This window comes from Varroa jacobsoni, unplaced genomic scaffold, assembly GCF_002532875.2.
Source record: "Varroa jacobsoni isolate VJ856 unplaced genomic scaffold, vjacob_1.0 scaffold_814, whole genome shotgun sequence".
Classification (NCBI taxonomy): Eukaryota; Metazoa; Arthropoda; class Arachnida; order Mesostigmata; family Varroidae; genus Varroa; species Varroa jacobsoni.
Window position 1 is genome coordinate 238,559 of NW_019213716.1, and position 20,977 is coordinate 259,535.

At 42.5% G+C, this 20,977-nt stretch overlaps 1 protein-coding gene across 1 annotated transcript in view; it reads left to right on the forward strand.

The window, feature by feature from the left end:
- Positions 1-20,977, forward strand: part of LOC111264033 (protein crumbs) — a 42,970-nt gene continuing 21,993 nt past the window's right edge. The window contains exon 1 of the mRNA XM_022839612.2: positions 1-1,233. Within this exon, the coding sequence (XP_022695347.2) occupies positions 1,218-1,233 (16 nt within the window). The 5' untranslated portion in view covers positions 1-1,217. The remainder of the gene's footprint in view (positions 1,234-20,977) is intronic.

The following is a 20,977-nucleotide window of genomic DNA, read 5'->3' on the forward strand; positions in this document are numbered from 1 at the left end:
CATAATAGTACGCTTTGAGCGCCCTTCGGATTTGCTCGTTCCGGAGCCGTTGAGCGCCAGTAGTTTCTATGCATCCACTACGCTCTGACTGGACTTTGCTTGAACTCCGCTGCCATGGTTCCGTAGCTCGTCAGCAGATGGCGCTGCGTGAGCCCTCTCCACATTTCAACCTGTTATGGTCTATGCGCTTCATTCGGTCGGTTCAGCTCACGTTGTGGCCGCTGCTGTTCTGTGGCTGGTGTAACGCTGGTGGCCGGCAAGAAGCCATAGCGATGTCTTCAGGTAGCCTGTGAAGAAGGCAGATCTCTTCGAAATCGTACAACGAAAATTTGAATTTTTCTTTATTTTATATTGCGTAATATTCCTGCTGCGCATCTTGCTTGGAGTTCTGGACAGTACCTGATTCGGAGGAAAAATGGACGAGTGTTAGTGAGAGTGGTTTCCACCTTCTCCCCCTCTTACCAAGTCTGCCATCTATATAACTGTTCGCAACGGAGAGCTTTCTGTTTACAGTGGGATCTTGAAGGCTGGATATAGGGCTAGTCCTGTTACTCTCAACTCGAAAACGGTTGCCAAATGTAACGAAGATAACATAGAGGACAAAGCAGAAAAGTGAATGGATGTGTGCATGTGTGAGAGAAGGGGGATGATGGTCGCTCGGTGACAAAGTCGTGAACCAATAGAAACAGCAACACGTTAATAAAACGCGTAGCATCGGTGTGATACAAATGTGACGAATAATAGAGGTGATCAGACATAATTGATTTATCGTCGTTCTAAAGTTGTCCTCTTTGAAGAAAAAAAGTTCTACTCAAGTTGAACGTTTCATTCGTTGACCGTTACTAATATACCGTTGTGGATATCAAGCGTTCGCCTCGACGGATGGAATTCATATAGGTTTTTGTACGACGATCGGTCCTGCCTTTCCGTGTACGCTGAAGTTCTTTGAAATATTTTTTATGTTTGTTCAAATTATGTGATTAATATCTTTACAGATACCGAGGAAGAAAATTAAAGAGAACTGTGTCGTGCTTTTGAGGATATAAACCTTAAAGGAACTAGATGTAAGACTCTTGTGCCGGATGTACTACCCTCTACGATAATAGTTACAATGACTGAAACGCTTTAAGGATTCGAATAGGGTGGCTGTGAGTTCAAGTGGCGAGGGACGCTGTGCCATTGGACGCGACGCGCACAGGCTGCTGAGAAAGCCTGCGATGCCCCCAGCGACAGGTGAGCGATTCATTTCTTCTATGTGGTGGCTTTGGTACCTAGTAGGAGGTGCGATCGACATGCTTGTTCGTAGCTGCCCCAAGAGGCCCCATCATTTTCTCACAGAAGGCACGACGCGAACAACGACGAAGAGTCACGACAGATGCACACAGATAGACAGACGCGCTATGCCTGTACCAACGTTTCAGAGCAAAGGTGCTCGTCGCTCTAATATACAATACATATATATGTAATTTATCGAACCTATGAAGCTTACTAAACGAAGTGAGTGTGAATAACTGAATGTAAACGAACGTATTTTAAATTTCCCTGGTTTCACAATGTATAATGGAGAAAAGGTAGTCGATATCGGCCACAACAGAAAATTGTACATGGCAGCGTTATTTTAGTCCGATCGAAAAAGTTCTATCGTAAATTAGACCGAGTCATTCGACTTATACGAGACAGATACTCAAAGCTGACTCATTCAAACTTTACATATCCTTGAAGAGAAAGGATCCTCGCATCTTACTTCTTATCGGTTATAATTACTTTCCATTGCGTTGCATCCGCTTTCTAACCAATTCCAGTTCGTATCGATATTGTGCGGCGTTTCTCTGTCAGCAAAAATTGTCAAACAGTTATAATCTATAAGAATTTGAAATACTTCTAAAGCACATTTTTTCAACGTATGTATACCTATCGAATTATGCATCTAAGCAATGTTCAATGATTTTTTTAGTTTTGCATCGTTTCATGGTCCATAAACTAATTTCTATGTATTGTTTTTAATAAAAAGAGTGAAGTTTCATTGTTGGACCGTTGCTAATGACTGCTAATTTTGCAAGAACGACGACCCACACTAAAGCCAGCCAAAAGTTAGTAACTAACATATGTTTGAGCTGATACTTTTATTCAAAGTATGCTATTGGCAGTCCTCAACATGACAATTTGTCTAGAATGACGCAAATGTCCCGTATCACGCAACACGTCAGAGCAGTGGGCGGACGGCCAAATGTACAAGCAGAAATTACTCCGCTTAGTGCTGAACGATTGACCGCTCTCTTTACAGGTAACCCACAGCTAACTCAGAGGTAAAGGAATTCGGATATTGCAGATCAGACTCATGATTTGTTCGCACTAGAAACGAACCCCGTTCCTTTCCATTCGAATGTAACTATTTGGACTGAACTTTGAATGCATCTCATATGTTTTATTCAAACGTAAGCGTGCAATATATGAGCAGAAAACTTAGCTTGTTCTTTCAAACTGTGGTCAAATAGTCATATGAACGACTATGCTTAGAGACTTTCATCACTAGAAAGTACTAAGGCTATTTTTTTTTTTCTAAAGTTCTGTCACTACACGGCCGTCACACATACGCATATACACGTATAGAATCGTCTGATCTACGAGAAATTTTCGCAAAACCGCTTTACGGCAAACTGAATTGTAAAACAACTATCTAACATAGTCAATTCTTTTACTGAGAAAAGTAAAAGGACGTTCTTTGCCAACCACTTTTTTAGCGCGAACTCGCTGCGATTTAGGCGTCAGCCTTTGAAAAAAACATATATTGCTATAATCACAACGCGATCTTATCTGGTGTTTACTATCGGGTACATAACCATTGAAGAGAACATTCGTCTTCGTCGAGAAATTCGTTCTTACGAAGATATTTACAAACTACGATATTTTATTAATCAAGTTATTATTAACGAATTAAAGATGCACTATGATACACAAAAAACACCTTCGGAAATTATGAGGTGGTCCTAAGGGCGGCCTGACACTTCTTACCCACTGAGAAAGTACCGGCCTACAAAATAGTTTTCTGGTTTCTTTAATATTTAAGTTGAATTTTGATACGAAAGTTCTAGGTATTGCGCGCTGTTGATTCTCATATATTTTCTATAATTTACCGTTTATGTGCCTTCTTTAGCGCATGCACATTGTATGAGTCAGCTCGTGGGTATCTGCCCCTTCTTTTTTCGTTCTAACGCTTCGGAGGCGTAGTTCATGACAGTTCTGCATATCTAACGGGAAGCCATCTAGCCCTCGGCCATTTGTGCGTTCATCTTCGGCCATCACATACATTCTGTTATTGCTTTTACTGAGGGGCTTCTATCGGTTGTAGCTATGACGGCCACTTAGACGCGCACCAGGGTTCTATTTGGCGATGTTATAGCTGCAGTATCGAAACGGTCGTTGGACTGCGCGAACGAAGCTATCTTACGAAGGCTTACCGGTAAGGGCAGCAGGGCATCATCGGTTGCCGTAAGCGAATTCGCTGACGGCTTCTTTGAGATGGCAGGGAGAAAGCAGAGCAGGTAACAACAAAAACAAAGTAAATTTCTAATTTGATTTAACCTCAATCTTAATTAGGTTTAATTCAGTTTGGAGGGTGATAACGCTAACAAGCGACAACCGGTGGATACATAGCGTAATAGCGTGACAGCATCGTGGCAAAGAAATGTCTCGATAGTGGCACTGATCGCGGCGACGTCATCCTTATACTCGTCTTTAACGGGATAGACACTTGTTACTAGCGACCGGCAGGTCGCATTTCCATACTTTGGCTGTAACAGATACAGTCCGATGGCATTGTATTGGATGAACTTACATCATGCATGCATGCATGCATGCATGCATGCACGCACTTCGCTAACCTGAATGTCATTAGCAAACACCAGGAAGTCATGCGCACATGCCGAACATCGCAATCACAGATACGATTCTCTTTATATGTGCAATTTTTTTTTATGAAAGGAGTCGAGTTGAAATTTTCCTCAGTGGTAATTGTTAGAATCTTCTGTTGGCACATGTATACAGCCTGGTGCAATCCAGAGAGTTGTAGGAATTTCTCTTGATTGATGTAACCGGAAAAATTTCCTGCGAACGTTGCGTTTCTAACCTTGCTATGAAGTTTGTGCTTATAAATATAGAGTTATTCGATGCTGGCTAGGTCAAAGGTATAGTACTAAAGACCGTATTAGTTGATACAGGAACTCCTATGGTGAGCATCACAGCGTTGGCGTAACAGAGTAACAAAATCGTATGAGTTAAACAACAAATGGCGACTTTTCCTTACTTCAGTCACTCGTCTATTGTAGCTTCCCGCCAGAAGTATTCGATTGGGTTATTCTTAACGGATTAATGAGTCTCGACAGGGTGGAGCTGGTGACTCTATCAGAATCATTGGTATATGACTGCTCATATTTGTTCAGCGGAATCATCTAAAACGTTAACTTGCGCTACCGTTAGCGATGATGGTGACGATAGCAATCTGCTACGGTGTAATAACATTCCGGCATCCGTTACGTTTTGTTTACTTTGTTTCTGCACATTTCTAATGGTGTCAGTTAGTCGAGAACGTGTTCTGCCGGCTGCCCCTCAACTGAAGCATTAATAACGGCCCTCCAACACTTAACAAAAAGAAGGCAGCAGGACAAACAGCTTCCCTCGCTCACACGATTACCATTAGCTTGGTAACTAACGAGCATCGCTCTCAAATTAATCGTTAACGCTATGATTTCTATGGAACATATACTCTGTCTTATTGGGACGGTGGTTTTGTCTGATCGGAACAGACTATGGCTGAGCAAAGCTTTTTTTATATTTTCGTCATGTTTATTCTTCAGAGTAGCCAATACGTACAGACAGGTACGACGCGTCGGGCGATATTCAACACGTATCAACAAACAGCGCTCTCTGTGATATCATACAGGATAATCGCATACATTGTTTTGTGCATCGGCTAACCTTGATTTTACTCATCCAGGCCCCATCGCACGGTTGAGTCATTCACTCGTATGGACGCCGACGTCAGCCGTCACTTTAGTAATTGCCAAGTGATGATTATTATCTTCCTTTCTAATCATTTGAATCGGCAAGCGAGATGGGTCAAAAAATTCATAGAATATGAAGGACACAAAATTCTCCTGAACAATATAAGTGGCGTGCGATGCCTCACGAATTATGAAAGGCAATTTGTCTTCGATAGATTAGGCAAAATGGCCTAAATCGCAAGATACCGCTATTAAATGTGAATTTTATTAGTGCGTACAATACGGAATGGTCCAGTAAAGTTTGCCAGGACCCATTTTGCAAATGTGGCACGGCGATCTTAAAAAGCCAGATTAATTCCAATTTCGAAGCGGAAAACGTTATTTCATCTTAATGTAAAAACTATCGGTCAATGGAGCTCCTCGGGTGCGCGAAAAACGTTCCCATGCCGATTTGTGTAATGAGCACAACTTGCGTATCACACTTCCACACGTATTCTATGCATTTTAAATGAAGCCACTATTTTTTTTCCATTATAATTTATGATGCATTTATTATTCGAACTATTTACCAGGTTGTTGGTGTTGTTGTCCATCGTCATTCTTGTCTTGTATATTGATTGCACCGTAGCAGTTGTCCCGTAGGCGATGAATATTGCGGTGAGACGCGCAACCCTACGGAAGTTTTCCCATGGCCAACATTTGTGTTACCACCAAGCTAACTTTCCAATTGGTAAGCCTCGTTTTTGCTGTCGAAGCGGTCAACCACCACGAAGGGGCTGCGGTAGGCGCAAAAATATACAGGCTAGTTAAGACGAACCGCTCCTGATTACAGGAGGGTGTCGATTCTTGTTCGCATTTTATGATCCGGTTTGTGTCTGTGTGTTTGTACACAGCAGAGCTAACGCGACTATTTTAGTAGTTATGGTCGTGTTCCGTTTCGGTGACAGTGTTCCGTTGTTGGTTCTCTCCTGGCCCCACCACTGGCGAGCGGTTGATTTGCGCTCGTGAGATGATTGTTAAGAACGTCACGCTAGTGAAGAAGAGTTCAACATGATCTCGGAACTTGCCGAAATACTTAAATCTCTCTGCTGCGATGGTTATTACTGTGATTTAGTTGCTGGGTTCCGTTCACGCGGATTACAACTATATGACTGCGTCGGGCACCATCTTCACCTGTACCATTATTGCAAAGAAGGAGGGAAAACAAGCGTACGCATCACGTCGCTAGCAGCTGTGATTGTTCGCTCGATTTAGCGTTATACTGTTATTGTCGCTACTTTTTTCAGTGTCTTCAGCATCGATACCAGCATACACACAACCAAACCAGTTCCCGAATTAAACCAACTGTATAACACCTTCCTTTTTGTATGTTCATTTCGCTTCATGGTATACAGCGGCGGCGGCGGCGGCGGCTATACCGGCCGGCTGATGGCCGCCGTAACCGTGTCTGTGTTATTGGGATAAGTTTCATGCATTTTAGCATGGGGACGAGCGGCCTCTGTCCAGAAAGTCGTTGACATCGAGCTAGCTTTGTGAGGGACGACGAAGTAACCTTCTTTCTGCACAGTCCGCGCCGTGCGCCGACGTGCCCTTGTCGATGCTCTTCCAGTCTTCCCACTGGCGCTATGCTTTGTTGTTACGTTCTGCCCGTGTTGAGTAGCGGTCTTCTTCGCCAGCAGCAACTGTGTGTTTTCGTGGCGTTCGTTTCGATTTTCCTGTTTCTCCTTCTCTTGTCCCTCGTCCTTTCGTTATCTACCTCTGCCCGATGTGCCATCCTTCGTATGATGGCATGTTCACTTCGACTATGCCATATCCGGAACTTTTTCATTTATTCTTTTGCGGTCGCACGGTGTCCGATAGGTATAATGGAAGCTTAGTGGTAGTAAGTTCTCGTAGTAAATAAATAGCATTCTTGTTCGCCCGTTCGGCCTGCTGGTCTGCATACGTCTTCGTTCGTTGACAGCCCCTGTCATCATCGTGTTCGCTGTGGTCGTCGTTGTTTGTTATTTGCATAAATGAGCTTTTCAGAAGGACCACCAGATTTTCTGCCAGATCATCATTGGAATTAACGGCCGGCTACTTCGCGTGGTTAACGACCTCAAGTGTAAATTCTACGGCCACTGCAGCAGAGATCGAAGAAGCACCTTCTTCCTGCCGGTCGGGCGAGCCTTGATACGATTGTACGTTTGCTCTGCCTGTGATAAAGGGGGTCACTTTTAATGAGTGCCTTCTGGTCCTTCGCCGTGATAAGCGTGTGGTGGTCGTTCGTTTGCTTTGTTGGAACGTGGCCATGTGTGCCTGCACGAGAGTTTAAGTTTTGAGAGAGTAAGTTCGCGGATCAATAACTGCGCATGAACCCCTTCGAAGTATGTCGTTGCTGTATTGTAGCATATGGAAAGGGTCAGTAACAGCGGTTGCTGCGGAGTCCATGCTGTTATTCCGCCAGAACTCTCTGACTGGACGTCTGAATTGTCTATTTAGGTTTTCTAAATTTATCGTTTCATCTAGTTGGCAGCTATGCTACTATTAGTATACACTGAAAAAACAGAAAAAAATGTTTCATTCTTGTTGCACCTGATATCAACGCCCACGAATAGACAAATGTGCGATCGGATAGCCTTTACCTTGAACGCACCTGTATTTCAGTTTCTGAATACAAATATGGCATATGGCGGTACGTATATAATTTTACCATTCGGTTATCCTATCCGCTTATCGGTTTCGATAATAGAATAGACCGTTTGGCGTCTTCACCCAACTGATCGAGGAGCCAAGCGCAATCAGCGAACCCAGCTGATTTGCACTCGATGGAGGCTGATTTATATAGTAGAAGTGACATTACTCATTGCTTCCATTCCTGATCCTCTACTGGTAATGCTTGATTTCTTAGATTCTTCACTTTTACACTGCCACGCTTTTGTCATAGCTATCATCATAATCGAAATTGTTATATAAATTAATCTTACTCCGGATCCGTCTCAGCTTCTGGCAATGATCTGTGTCCGCGAACTGCGACTGCTTTCTCGCCGGTCAGCCAACTATTGCTGACCGCGTGTTACCGTGCAAATCAACGATATCATCATTTGCTGGTGAAGCAGTCGCTCTTAATGCGCTTACCGTCAATATGCAGCCATCCAGCGAAACCATTCTAGAAGTAAGCCAACGAACGAGCCTGCCAGCCGTCGTGGGCTGGGGGATCTGCAATCAGTCATTCAGGAGGCGTCGTCTACCGACTGACTCCGTTCCGCGACCGGTTGATTTCAGTGACCGACTGAAACTAGTGCGCGGCTACCCATTGCTGCTGCCGCTACTTCCGATTCAATGTTACGTGCGCTAGCTGTCTGCCTTGTTTTGCTCGATCTCATTGCCGCGTCGTGCCGCTTAGCTAACACGACGAAATTCCCGACGTCACTGATTTTGGTCTCGGTTCAATGATCCGCCAGAAAAAATAACGACGACAAAGAGCCAATGCTAACTGGCGTTATACAAGTGCAATGGTAGAATAGGAAAGACAAGACGCAGGTAGGACAAAACGTACGTCACATACGCTGGGTTGAACAAATGTTTCGTACAAGATCAATATCTTTTTGAAGTTCTGGAAACGACAACGGTGACGACTACGGGCATGTTAAAAAATGTTTATGAGTTTGCATAGTAGTGCGTCCGTGTTACGTGAACAGACTGTACTTGGCTCTTTACTTCGAATATAATTGAATCATTAATCGCTAACTCTTTGTAAGGTTGCGTGTCCAATTAATCTGCTAATTAGACAGGTGTTAATACTTATGAATTATATAAAAACTTTGCTTCTGAGTGACCCGTTTACGCTGACGACCATCTGATCCGCACGCAAATTCGATGATGGAATATACACACTGACCTCATTTATGTTTGCTGGTAGTCACACCACAATCCAAAATCAAACTGGATATATAAAACATTTTTCGTATGAAGTACATGAGTCTCATTGAGTCTGCGCAACGAATTGAAAGTATTTGCTTCATCGCTCGCGAAATTAGGGCGAAGGTTGTTGCTTTTGGAGGCTTCGATTATTAGAAGCCTAAAACGAGGATGTAGGCCCTTGGACAACAGCAGCGAGTCGTTTAAAGGTTGCTCGAAGCAATTTCGGGTCGTCTTGTGTAGTCCCAGTGTTTTCTTGACGAAAAGAACTTTGACGGGATTTACTGGTTCGAAGTTCTTAAGGGTAAAATTTTTACAAACGACGCGTACACCACACGTTACGATCAGGGCTATCGTATTACTGAACAATCCTAGAGCGGTTGTGAGGAATGAGCGATTTGATCGCCCATGCGGTCGACACTGTCCTTCTGCATCCTTCTGTGATGTGTGGTGCACCGTTTGAGGAGAACGCACGGCAACCTGGCGAGGTTAACGGTTCATTGTCCTGCCTCTAGAAAAGATGAAGTTTAGGAAAAAATTTCATTGCATCCGTTTTCGTCGGGTTTATGGTCACTTCCAACTTTGCGATTGCCGCGTGGAGCCGGGCTGGAGTTTGTTGCACTTGGAACCTATTTGCCCTTGTACATCATTGAGTTGTCTTCATATAAGATGACTATTTGATTAGGAAGGCCCTTCAACAGGACAGAGAATAGATGTAGGCTTAGGTTATCCTGGTGGTATCCCTGGCTTAGGCTGGCGATTTTTGCGAGAGGCGTCGTCGATCATACTTCTGTTTTCCTGCAGAATCTCAGCGAAAAGGTTGAGCACATCCATGGGAACCTCGGCTAGCGTGAGCATAATGTTGTCCTTAGGCGCGAGACGAAGGCCATCGCAAAATCAATAAACATCGTGTGTTGCAGATTACGCGGCGTGACCAGTGCTCTCTTGACTTCGACCATGAGGATCTTGCGCGCCGTTTCTGTCAAGCATACTTTCCGAAACCCATAACGATTCCGCTGGAATGGCGTGTATGTTTTTTAAGTAAATGCTCAGCCTCTTAGTCAGTAAACCGGAAAGTTTTAAGAACAAAGAAAAGAATCTAAAGAAAAACAATTGTTATAAACAACAATCGTTTTTCTTCACTATTCCTTGTTAAGATGACGCGCAGTTAGGTTGCCCTTTTCTCCAGGCGGTACCAACAAGATAGGATCCACTGTGTTAAGAGTATATCAGTATGTAAACATTCATCAAATAGTGCCGTCCAGCAGAGTGCTTGGGCGATTGCTCACTTGTGATGCTTATTGCCTAGACCAGCAATTATGCTGTTGCGTAAGCTTCGAAACCTTGCATAAGTAATAAAGGCTATTAGGGTGTTAGTCGTATCGGAGTTCCCTGTCCCTAGTTGCAGCGAAATGGGGCTTCGCACACGGTGTCTTATCCCTTAACACAAACATTTGGCACAAGTGGCTAATGATAGAATAACAAATTCTGCAATTATATAAAATATGGAAGTCATCACAAGAAAAGCATAAGAAGCACTCGTTATTAACAACTTTATCGCGCGTAACGCGATCAGGAACGATGAGTTTTTGGGGACATATTTGAGCTCTTCTTTGTAAAAAAAATGCGGGCAAATGGAAGGTGGGTCTTGGTATAGAAATGCCATGGTCATGAAAGTAAAATATGGCTGCTGATTATGCACAATATAACCAGTATTTCATTAAACAATCGTTCTAACCTCTTTTAAATGATCCGCTCTATGTCTTACGAGTGCTAAAAATTCTAGATAGGTTTCTACGATCTAGATGCGCAGACGTGCTGTATCACAGCAATGCCATATTTGTAAATGCATTTTTTTAGTTATGCTTCCTTGAGGAAATATATTTCAGTAACCTTTATTGCTTTAGGAACCTGCCCTCATTTTTTTTAATTCTAGCTTAAATCCCCTATGTCATATTGTTTGTATTGGTTAATCCTGGTTTTATACGAATCGAGTTGCCATCATTTATCTAATATACAAATTGAAAACTTATACAAATTGAATACACATGTGTTGGTGTTTATCGATCTATGCACATCTATCTACTGACTTCTCAGCGACGTCCTTTGGCCGGGTCAGACTCGGAGGAAAAGATCCTGACAGCCATTTCATTAACATGCCCTTCTAAGAACTAGATGGAGAAGCGTGTTTCATTCGTAGCATCAAGCGTATATATTTCATTTAAGTTCAGCTCTATGAGCCCTACATCCAAGTTGTAGTGCTTCTGCAACTTATTGGATTAAAACGCATCACTAAGAATTCCTCTTGTATCAATCTGAATACAGATATTACGATATCAATTTGAGCTCAGCATTAGTGAAGCACGTCAGTGAGGTTTGAGCGTCATGAATCATCAGTTTCCCAGCGTTCCTTTTCCAATCTAATAACTTGCTGATCAAGATCTATAATCTGAACAAGCGGCCGCTAAGTGAGTTACATCTTCGGTACGAATATCTTTGTCAAATTTCCCGCCATCTAAAGTTATTTCACTCTCAAGAGCTAGATTATAATAATACTACTACTATAGTAATTCAGAGCTATTGCCATTTTGGTTCGGAAGGCATGCACGCGATAATGAAACGAACTAACTCCACAATAGAAATTCGGATTACCCCATTACGACCTCCACCTCCTCCTTGTTAATGCATTGACAGGTAAAAAAAAAATAACGGGCTTCGTAATTCAATATACACACACACACACATATACGTATTTATATAAACAAGCACAGTTCGATGCAGCAAATTGCAACGAAGCTCCTCGTGTGCGTTCCCCGCATCGCACCAGAGGTACTATGCAATGTAGAAATGATGTCGCATTTCGCGTGTCGTAACGTGGGCGCGTAAAATAGCAGAAATTTCCGTTGGGGCCTTTGATTTGTATCTGTCATCCCATTGGCAGCTACTGCCGCTGCCGGTTGCGCCCCTTTTTCAATACTCGTCCGTTTTTATGCAGCTCCTATCACGCGCCAAGAAAGCGCCACCTGCTTGCATCCGCACCTCCATCTCATCGTCGCGCTTAGATGCGGAACGCAACTGTACAGAAGCTTTAAGAAGGATGTCAGAAAACGCCAACAAATGCCGCAGAGCACCCGTTGGCGAATGTTGGTTACTGCCATTGGAACTACTATTACTTGTGGCTTTGTTGTCAAAGAGAATTTGATTGAACATAGTGGATGATTGTGCCGGTATGAACTAACGCTACGCGACGACAAAACATGTACGCTGATATAACTGGCAAATCCACTAGTAGAACTAGAGCCTTATACAAAGACTGCTACTGAGATCAATGGTCCCATGCTAAAGCTGTGTTTGTAACCGCTGGGACAGGAAAAAGAACGAAATATAGCGTCAGCCATCATGTGATTTTCCTCGAAACCTCAACTGATTTGACTGACAGCTGATTGTAAATCAACTCTGAAGTAGTCTCAATTGTATGCAGCTTCAAAATATATATATGGCAGGTTGTTAGTCCTGTAAGTCTATTGACATTATATTATGAATCCGTGATGTGACAAAATCATTATGATCATTCTTAGCAATGTAATTTCTAGTAAGATGTAAGGGCTTCACTCTGAGGTAGAACAACCGGTATCGAATCAGTTTCCACCACGAAAAAACGAACGGCCAGCAACGACAGGCCGGGCCAAACCTTCAAACAGCAATACCAAAATTGTACCAATGATCGGATAATTTGCCAAAAGGAGAATTGAATGCAAGACAGTCAATTGTGACACGTAAAGCTCAATTGATAAGCTGAAGAAACGCGAACCAGGATCGGTTTCTTTTATCAGCCACAACGTCTTACTTGGGGATAATTTTTCAAGCTTCATAATGGCAGTGTTATAAAAATTGATTGTTAACATCCTATAGATAAAAACATTGTCATCTAAATAAGCTAAAATAGAGTAACAGAGCTATTATAATTACCTACAGTGTATTGCAAACCAAACAGTTATATCGTCGAGTGAAGCAAATTTTTTAATCTATGCCGGCCATTCTTAATGTAGGCGACTTTACCCATTAGAGTTGTTTATCAGTATAGCTTGTTTAAGGAACTTCGTAACGAGTGTTACCCAAATGTTATTATTTGGTATACAGAAAAAGGTAATTATCTCTATTATGTGCACTTCAATAACGTCAGTAGTGGTATTATATATAAACGTTACTAGTGTTGTTAGTCACGTCGTTATGGTGCCGTGTATGTACTAGATGTGGGATCTTGGCGCCGCGTGCTCTCCCCATTCACCTGAGCCCGTTCGGCTCTCGGGGTTCTCTCGAAATTTTTCGTCGGCGCTGACCCGTGTTTCGGACTTCATCGATATGACGGACGGAACAGAATCCTAGCATCAGCTGCCCGACCTGCGGTTAGTTGACTCGAAACTCTAGCAAGAACTACTTCGCGTCCAATGTTAAACATCAGAGAATGTCGACCACACTTCCTTTACTAAGCTTTTCAAGATGATCAACTTGGCGATGCGAAAAGGACAAAGCACTACTTTGTGGAGCCGCTAAGGAATGTCTGAAACATATTCGTTCCTGATCACGACCTGAATAATAATGTCCTCGGACTGACAGGTGGTTCGATGTCCTGGCCTTTGTTAGCAAACAAGCGGTGATAGATGTGGTGCCTAACTAGACCGAATGCAGACATGGCTTCCAGCACTTCGCTATGAATAAGAAAGGCATATCGCGACTTCTAGTTTATTTCTAGCTAAAGGACAGCTGAAGAGATATTGGCTGGCTAAAGTAGCGCTACTAGCTCCACTGTGAGCGCCTAAAATCAGCTCACAGTCCCCTATTTACAGAGCGAGGCGAGGTGCGCTAGCAGTTAACTTGCATAAACTTATACTCCTATACTAGCTCAAACGATGACGAACCACGATTTGTGTGCATTTAGGAAATATTTACTGGAATAAATGTAGAAAGACAATGAAATTTCATTCAGGATAAATGTTGTTTGCTGTGAGTTTTCGAGCGAGAACTATACATGAATGTCTCTAACAAACTTAATTAACTGACCTGTTTGAAAGATACCGGATAAACAGCGTAATAACAATTTTATTAATGGACAAACGAAGCTTGTAAGTAACAGTAAGCCCACAACCTATTATATTGTAGCTAGTATGCTTCATTAGGATATCAATGCGTTGTTAGCTCAATGAAAATAATACCTATTTTCATTAATTAGTTAATACCTAACTTAATGAAAATCTCACTGACAAGAGAATCTTGTCTTGGATCATATCGTTTGCCATTACTCAGCGTTTACACAAAATATTTCGTCTATGTCCTTCTAATCTCACTATATGCCGCAGCAGAAATATTTAGTTTCCGCAACCGGCATCGGAGATTGCCAACTATTATCTGCAAAATCGTTGGTGGGGTTGTTTCTGACGTGATAACTGTTTGTGTCCTGACGATGGAAAAGGATAATTTAACATGTCGTCGTTTATATTTACTCAACGACGGAAGGCGGCACTAGTCAAGCGGCGACGGCTATAGCAACAACAGTCTATTCTCTCATTTGGTCTTTCGCTTTCAGGGCGATCGACGCGGGCGAGCTTTTCATATCGAAGCTTCGTTTCTTGCGCACCGTATCGGGAATATCGTATTCGTAGCATCGTGGAAGTTGCTGGGGGTGCCAGGGGTCAGCATCGATTGTTGTCTAGTGCGAACGTTCCTCGGCTAGAGGAATTTGCGTGGTTCCTCTACAACAAGAATGACTTCTAAGAAAACTGATCGCTGCTCCAACGTGTTCAAGAATTGAATTAAAAAACTAGCTGGGCCTACTGGAGGTTTTGTGCGAGATTCATAAAATACTAGCAATTCCGAAGCCGTTCATCGTTTGCATGAACGCAAGCATAATCATGAGGAACGATTCAATGACGAAGTTATCCACATGACCCATGTGATAGAAAAAAAAAAAAAAAAAAAAAAAAAGAAAGGGAAACCGCTTGCTGCCTAAAGGCTGGAATTTCTATAAAGTAGTTATAGCTATGTGCTTCCCGCACGAGCCTGATCAGCCTCTCTATCTGAAAAACAGCCAATAACGGTTCCATTTAAGCCTCTAATAACGTAATTCTAAATTGGTAGGCTTCCCATTTTTGGGTTTTGCAACTGCCCTAAACCCGTTATGGTTAGTTCTTTTGTTTTTATATTTTTAGTTATTCTGGCAGAAATTATGTGACATTTGTAAATTTTGGTGCGGTTTAAACTGTATCTAAAGAAAAACAGCGGGCTGAGTTCTTGAGATGACAGGAAACATAACAAATAAGATTTATGACACTTTAATGTCCGATGCGTCGTCATTATTGCGAGCACAGTTGCTCTATACTCTATATACAAAATCGTCTTTAACTGAATTTAACTGGTAGGCTATAGTACGTTCTTTCAAATATTCTTTCGTATTCTTTATATATTTCATAAGATTCAATTTTTAATAATAATAATAATATAATATATAACATAATTACCTAGCTAAAACACATAGCAAGCTGTCCTCTCGTTCGGTAATATGCCAGTCTAAAACGTGTTATATATCTCAACGAAGAATGCTACAAAAATGTCTATTATGATCAGGGATAAAGTAGTATTTGAAAAAAATTTGTTTCTTTATCTATAGCGGGCATATAATAAGAGTGAACATTGAAAGACCTGCTTCTCCTTTTAAGCTGGACTAGCACAAGGCGGAGCTCTTCAGTGCCTTCGAAATCTACCAATTAAGTGCTATGAGTGTTGAAGTTCGAATACGCTAAACGTAATAAAGGGTAACGGGTCTTATCTTCTCACCGTTATCCAGCAAAAAAAGGGCCGTCCAATAAAACGAAAAATAATTAGTCCTTTCAAGTAGTACACCGACGGCTCTAGATATCGCCTACAGTAATCCGTTGTACTGGTACTCGTTAGGACTGTTGTCATATTGATCGGTATATAGCCGCATTAGTACGCATTAAACGATATACAAAATCAGTCAGCGGTATAGTATTTCTCTAAAGCGACTAAACGTCAAACCGAAAACTTCGTTCATAGAAAAATAGTCCCCACACACTGCATTCGGCAACCTATGTTTTCAATACTAAAGCAAACTGCTCGTTGGGATCATGGAAGTATGTGACTGATTTTCTTTATTGTACTTCTTATGTGTACACACACACTAACACCTCATGCACACGAATTCTCATTTTTCAAATGATGAAGCTGCTACGGCAGGTTAACTAGAATATAAAGCAAATATTAACTTGATATGTAAAGGAGCATTCTTAGGGGCGCGGATACTTTCGTCAGATAGACTTCGTCAGGGCATACGCACGCACAAATTTCGCTAATCATTTATAGAATCGACTACGTCCTGCCGCAATGGGCAATACCTGAAAATACAGCCCACGGCCTTAAAAAGTCAACAAATAGAAAATCTTTAAGAAGCGCAGCGCAAAACAGACCGGTTCTTCACTCAACGGAGCGGTCCTAATGGAAATATTTTCAGATACATTTCGAAGGAAGACATCGATAGCTGCTCAGACGACGGCAGTTCGTTGCGGAAAGGACCAAGTGCGGTCAGCCTGCAGGCTCGCTTTATCACACCGCTGCAGTCTACAATTAGGGTTATTCTAAACGGTGAAACACAAGATGCAATACCCTGCTTCTGCAATGTTACCGTTGCTAGCGAAATACACTGATCCAAGTCATGCGTAAGGCGAACAGCCGGACGCATCTAAGACGAAAAATTATAAATAGCAATGATATTAGCATCAACTGTCGATCCTATCTATACCTACTTTGAGTAGGAGCACTTAACCCACAAAAAGTAAAAGTAACGAAAGCGGATGACAAAATAGCGGTGCCCACAACAAAACACTAGAAGTAAAAATGAAAATCTCAACAAAAGAGTTTTTTTTTTTAAATTTTTTTTTTCTTAACAACAATCCCTAGTCGCACAGCTAGAACTAATCTGCTTAGGTCAATCGAGGGCAAAGTTGTAAAAGTATATCTGTAGCTTATTTAGTACATCCCAGCTGCTACATATATATAATAGACATCACACACAGTCCGAGCATAACGGTGGGAACTATAAGGTACGATAGGCTGAACCGCGCCGATGACATTGTGGACAGTCCGGTTGCGTGTTAAAGACGCCACTGACGGGGTAAAGAAGCAGCGACACCTTCTATGTGCGATATTTCGATAAAAAGTACAAGAAGTGGGCTTTTGCTACGATCTGCTTGCCTGCAACCTGCTGATAATAGCATTTCAACGAACAATAGCAGCACGCACCGGAGCGACGATATGTACCTTGAGAATGTTAATAGTTTAAGTAAAGTCATTTGTCATTACCACACATGGAATCGAATACGGTGGATCTAACGGCCGGCTGGTGCGTCTACAAGGTAGATTCGAAATTCTACCGCTAGAGATCTATGCATAGAACTGGCACATTATAATCACATATGAACCTATTCTAATAGGTCGGACTGCAAGGACCGCGTTCAATTCTGTTGTACGGCCTCCTATATTCTTCGATAGGAACGAAACTGAAGTAGGATCAAGGTTATAGCTTCACATTAGACCAACGACAAAGAAGTTATACTTTAGCCATATGAATCACGAAGTATGATTTCTGAAGCGCTCTAACTAACGTTTTTTTTTTTTTTTTTTTTTCTGATCCATATAACCGGTGGGAGGTTTGAAGCATGAAAGTCACCGATTATTCAAATGTATAGCATACTACAAGTTTAAACAAATGTATGTTACAGTGCCCTAGTGACACGGAATGCAAAAGGCAGTCGGATTCCTCTTGCTTTACGAGCACCACAAGCGACGATTAGGGGATCAGCCAAATATAAAAAGAATATAATTATACGTACTAGTTCATACCGCAATCATAGATCCTAAAGAAGTGGCTTAATTGATTCATTTACTGAAAGAAGAGTCCCCATTTTCGATGTGTGGATAAAACGCACAGATTTTCTAAATGTCATAAAATGTCGGCTAAATGTCATAGTGGCTACGACATTAGCCGACACGCGCTGATTTCTTGGGTCTAAATGAGCCCGCTTGTGTTTGGTGAACGTCTGTGACGTCGCCATGTTGAATCACGTAAATAATCGCTCATTTTTTTTGGCAATAACACGAAGCCATATGTGTTTTCCTGCGGAAATTTCCGGACTGAAATATGGTGTTGCACTTACAAACATTCGTATATGTGCCATAGCCAATTTATATATGTCCGATCACATATGCCTCCATGTCGAAATCGTTTAATATTACCAGTAATAGTGAGCGTAAATATTGAAGTGATACGCTTTTCTATTCCACTTTTTTTCTCTCCTTGTCAAATTTTTTTTTTTTTCATCTGAGATCGAATCTTTACGCTTGCCGTGTGAGAAATTAGGCCATCGTAGTAGCACTCTCAAAAAATTGACTATTATTTGAGATAGCCTCGTTTTTACTAGGTTAAGCACCGTATCATTCACATCAAAAGGCTACAGAGAATATACCCTAATAATTCTATCATCAGCAATTGCTTAATGACCATATCGGCCGATGATTAGCTAGCAGGAGCGTACGAGCAACGCAAACATGATGGGCAGCGAAAAAAATCCGCATTCTGCGACTCGAACAATCGCAGACAATACGACAATTGCCCGATGCTGGAGAAATTTAAATGAATTTCCTCCAACTAAAATCTGGGTACATGTGGGTACCACGCGAGCAGACGATACAAGCGACTAAGTGTGGCAAATGCACAGAAGGAAGCAACAATATATGTATGTCAGTTTCTCTGCTTGTCCACCATTCACAAACGTACGTCCATGTTTTTGAATATCTATACAAAGATAAGAAGTTTCAATATGTTGGGATGTAGGCCTTTGTTCCACATATCGGTAGGAAAAGTGCGAAGACACCCAGTGCAAGACACAATGAGAAAACCGAAATCTCACCTTTACAGACACAAAAACAGTGTCACCTTCGGCCATTCGGAGCAAACAATGTTGCTGGCTCAAGCTAGCAGTGTCATAATAACGATGCCTATACTAAAAGAATGTTGCGGCCGTCTTGACGCCGGACGCGTACAACGAAGGATGTAAGCGTTGATGCACAAACTGCCGTCCATCTGACTGAGGCCGCCGTTACGCACGAGTCGCAGGCTTGCTCAGGCAGAACACAGTATGAAAAAGTTGCCGTATTCGCCTGGTTAAGCCAAAAGAACAAGGGCGCAGAAGGACAAAGAACGGCAGAAAGAAGAGAGAAACATGCCGATGAGCTATACGAACTGTGACTACACACACACGTACACGTCATCGGCGGTTGGCAGAAGCGAGAGCAGCAGCGGCCACAAAATATGAGATTATTGAAGCTGCTGCTCGGGAAGGAAAAATAAGCGAGGTACACAATGGCTGCTTGATAAGTAACCTACTCCTAGTCTCAACCAGAGTCTGTAGAAGGTAGCTTGGATGACCGAAAGAGCAAACGGCTTGGGTATCGAGCAGTTGGAACTTACAGAACACCCCAAGGAGCGGAGTCCGGGAATCGATGCGGATCGCTGCGAGGATCCACATGATGCGAGAACATTCAAGTCCTATTGTAGAAAGTCGAATAAGCAGACCAATGAAGAATTCAAGCAGGAGTAGAGATCATTTAGCCAGATACGACAGAGAAACAAGTGTGAGGCAGTCCGAATATCGAAGCCATACGTTGATCAATCGATTTGGAAGAATGAGGGGCAAACAGGCTCATGCGCAGGAGGAGCTGAGACTGAAGAGAGCGAGAACAAGCAAAGAGAGCACAAGCAGACGTGTGTCTGTCTTGCGTGTTGTCTGCAAAGAACCTAGAATAGAATAAGCAGCAACGAATGGTGTACATCTGCGCACAGACATGCACACACGCAACGTGCTGCATATATAGCCGTGCGCACACGCTGACTCAGAATAGACGAAAACTGCAAGGGGAGTCTGCTTAGTTGTGTTAGCAACAATAGAACCAGCAGACGCACAGACAAATACAGCAGCGACAAAAGCCAGCGAACAGAGAACCATACGTTGTTGTTGCTGCCACTCGTGCCTTTGCTGGGTCTGGTCGTGACGGCGGTTACGGAGGCCAGAAGCCCAAAATAAAGGTACAAGTCGTGGCTGAATGATGAAAGGAGCGGCTCAGGGAAGCCAGTGGCGACGACGCCGCTCGTGGAACTGCACACTGCCTGACGGCACTTGCAGAAGTGCTCGTGCTTGTAAACTGACGAAAGCAAAGATTGCTTTTTATTCACTTTGGCCGGCCGTTGAGCTTTTGGCAGTTCCTGTCTATTTGATCTTCTCAGACTCTCGTTCGATGGCTAGTTGAAATGCAGGGACCACTAAACCGAAAGAAAATGGCGTGATAGGGCAAGCATAGACGAAAGGACCATAATTACTAGAAATGGCGGCACTTTAGGTCAGGAGAGGAAGTAGAAAAGCGAGCGGGCCATGTCGACACGAAATAACAACGACCAAAAACTATAACTAGGCATTGTGGCAGGATCATCCTGAGCCCCGGCATGAGTTGACCGAATCGACGTAGACTGGTCGGCAGCATATTGGCCACCACGAAGTTCACTTTGCCATTTTTTCGTAGCATGTTTTGATTAAAAAAAAAAAAAATGACATCTCTGTCCAAGGACTGGCTGATACCACAGCCCTTTAGTCTATAATGGGCTTTTTTGAAGTATTAGAGGACTGAGTATATGATATATAATGTGCATGATCGCAACTTATCGAAACAAAGACTATTCCCTCTGGTTTAAAATAACCTCTGAACATCATAAAGGTCGAAATATATTTCTAATTTATTTATTTAAGGAGCAATCAGAGCGAAGGATGTACTCGACGAACGTAAATTAGGTTTTAAATATACAGAGTTCTCCCTTCTTCAGAAATTCACAACTGCGTAGACGTACTGCCGAACCGCACTATCCCAGGACGTGCAGCTGTGTGCCTGCAACACTTGAGTTGAAACCAATAATTTTAATAGTAGTTATTGTAGACCTAGCATTGTATTTTGTGCAT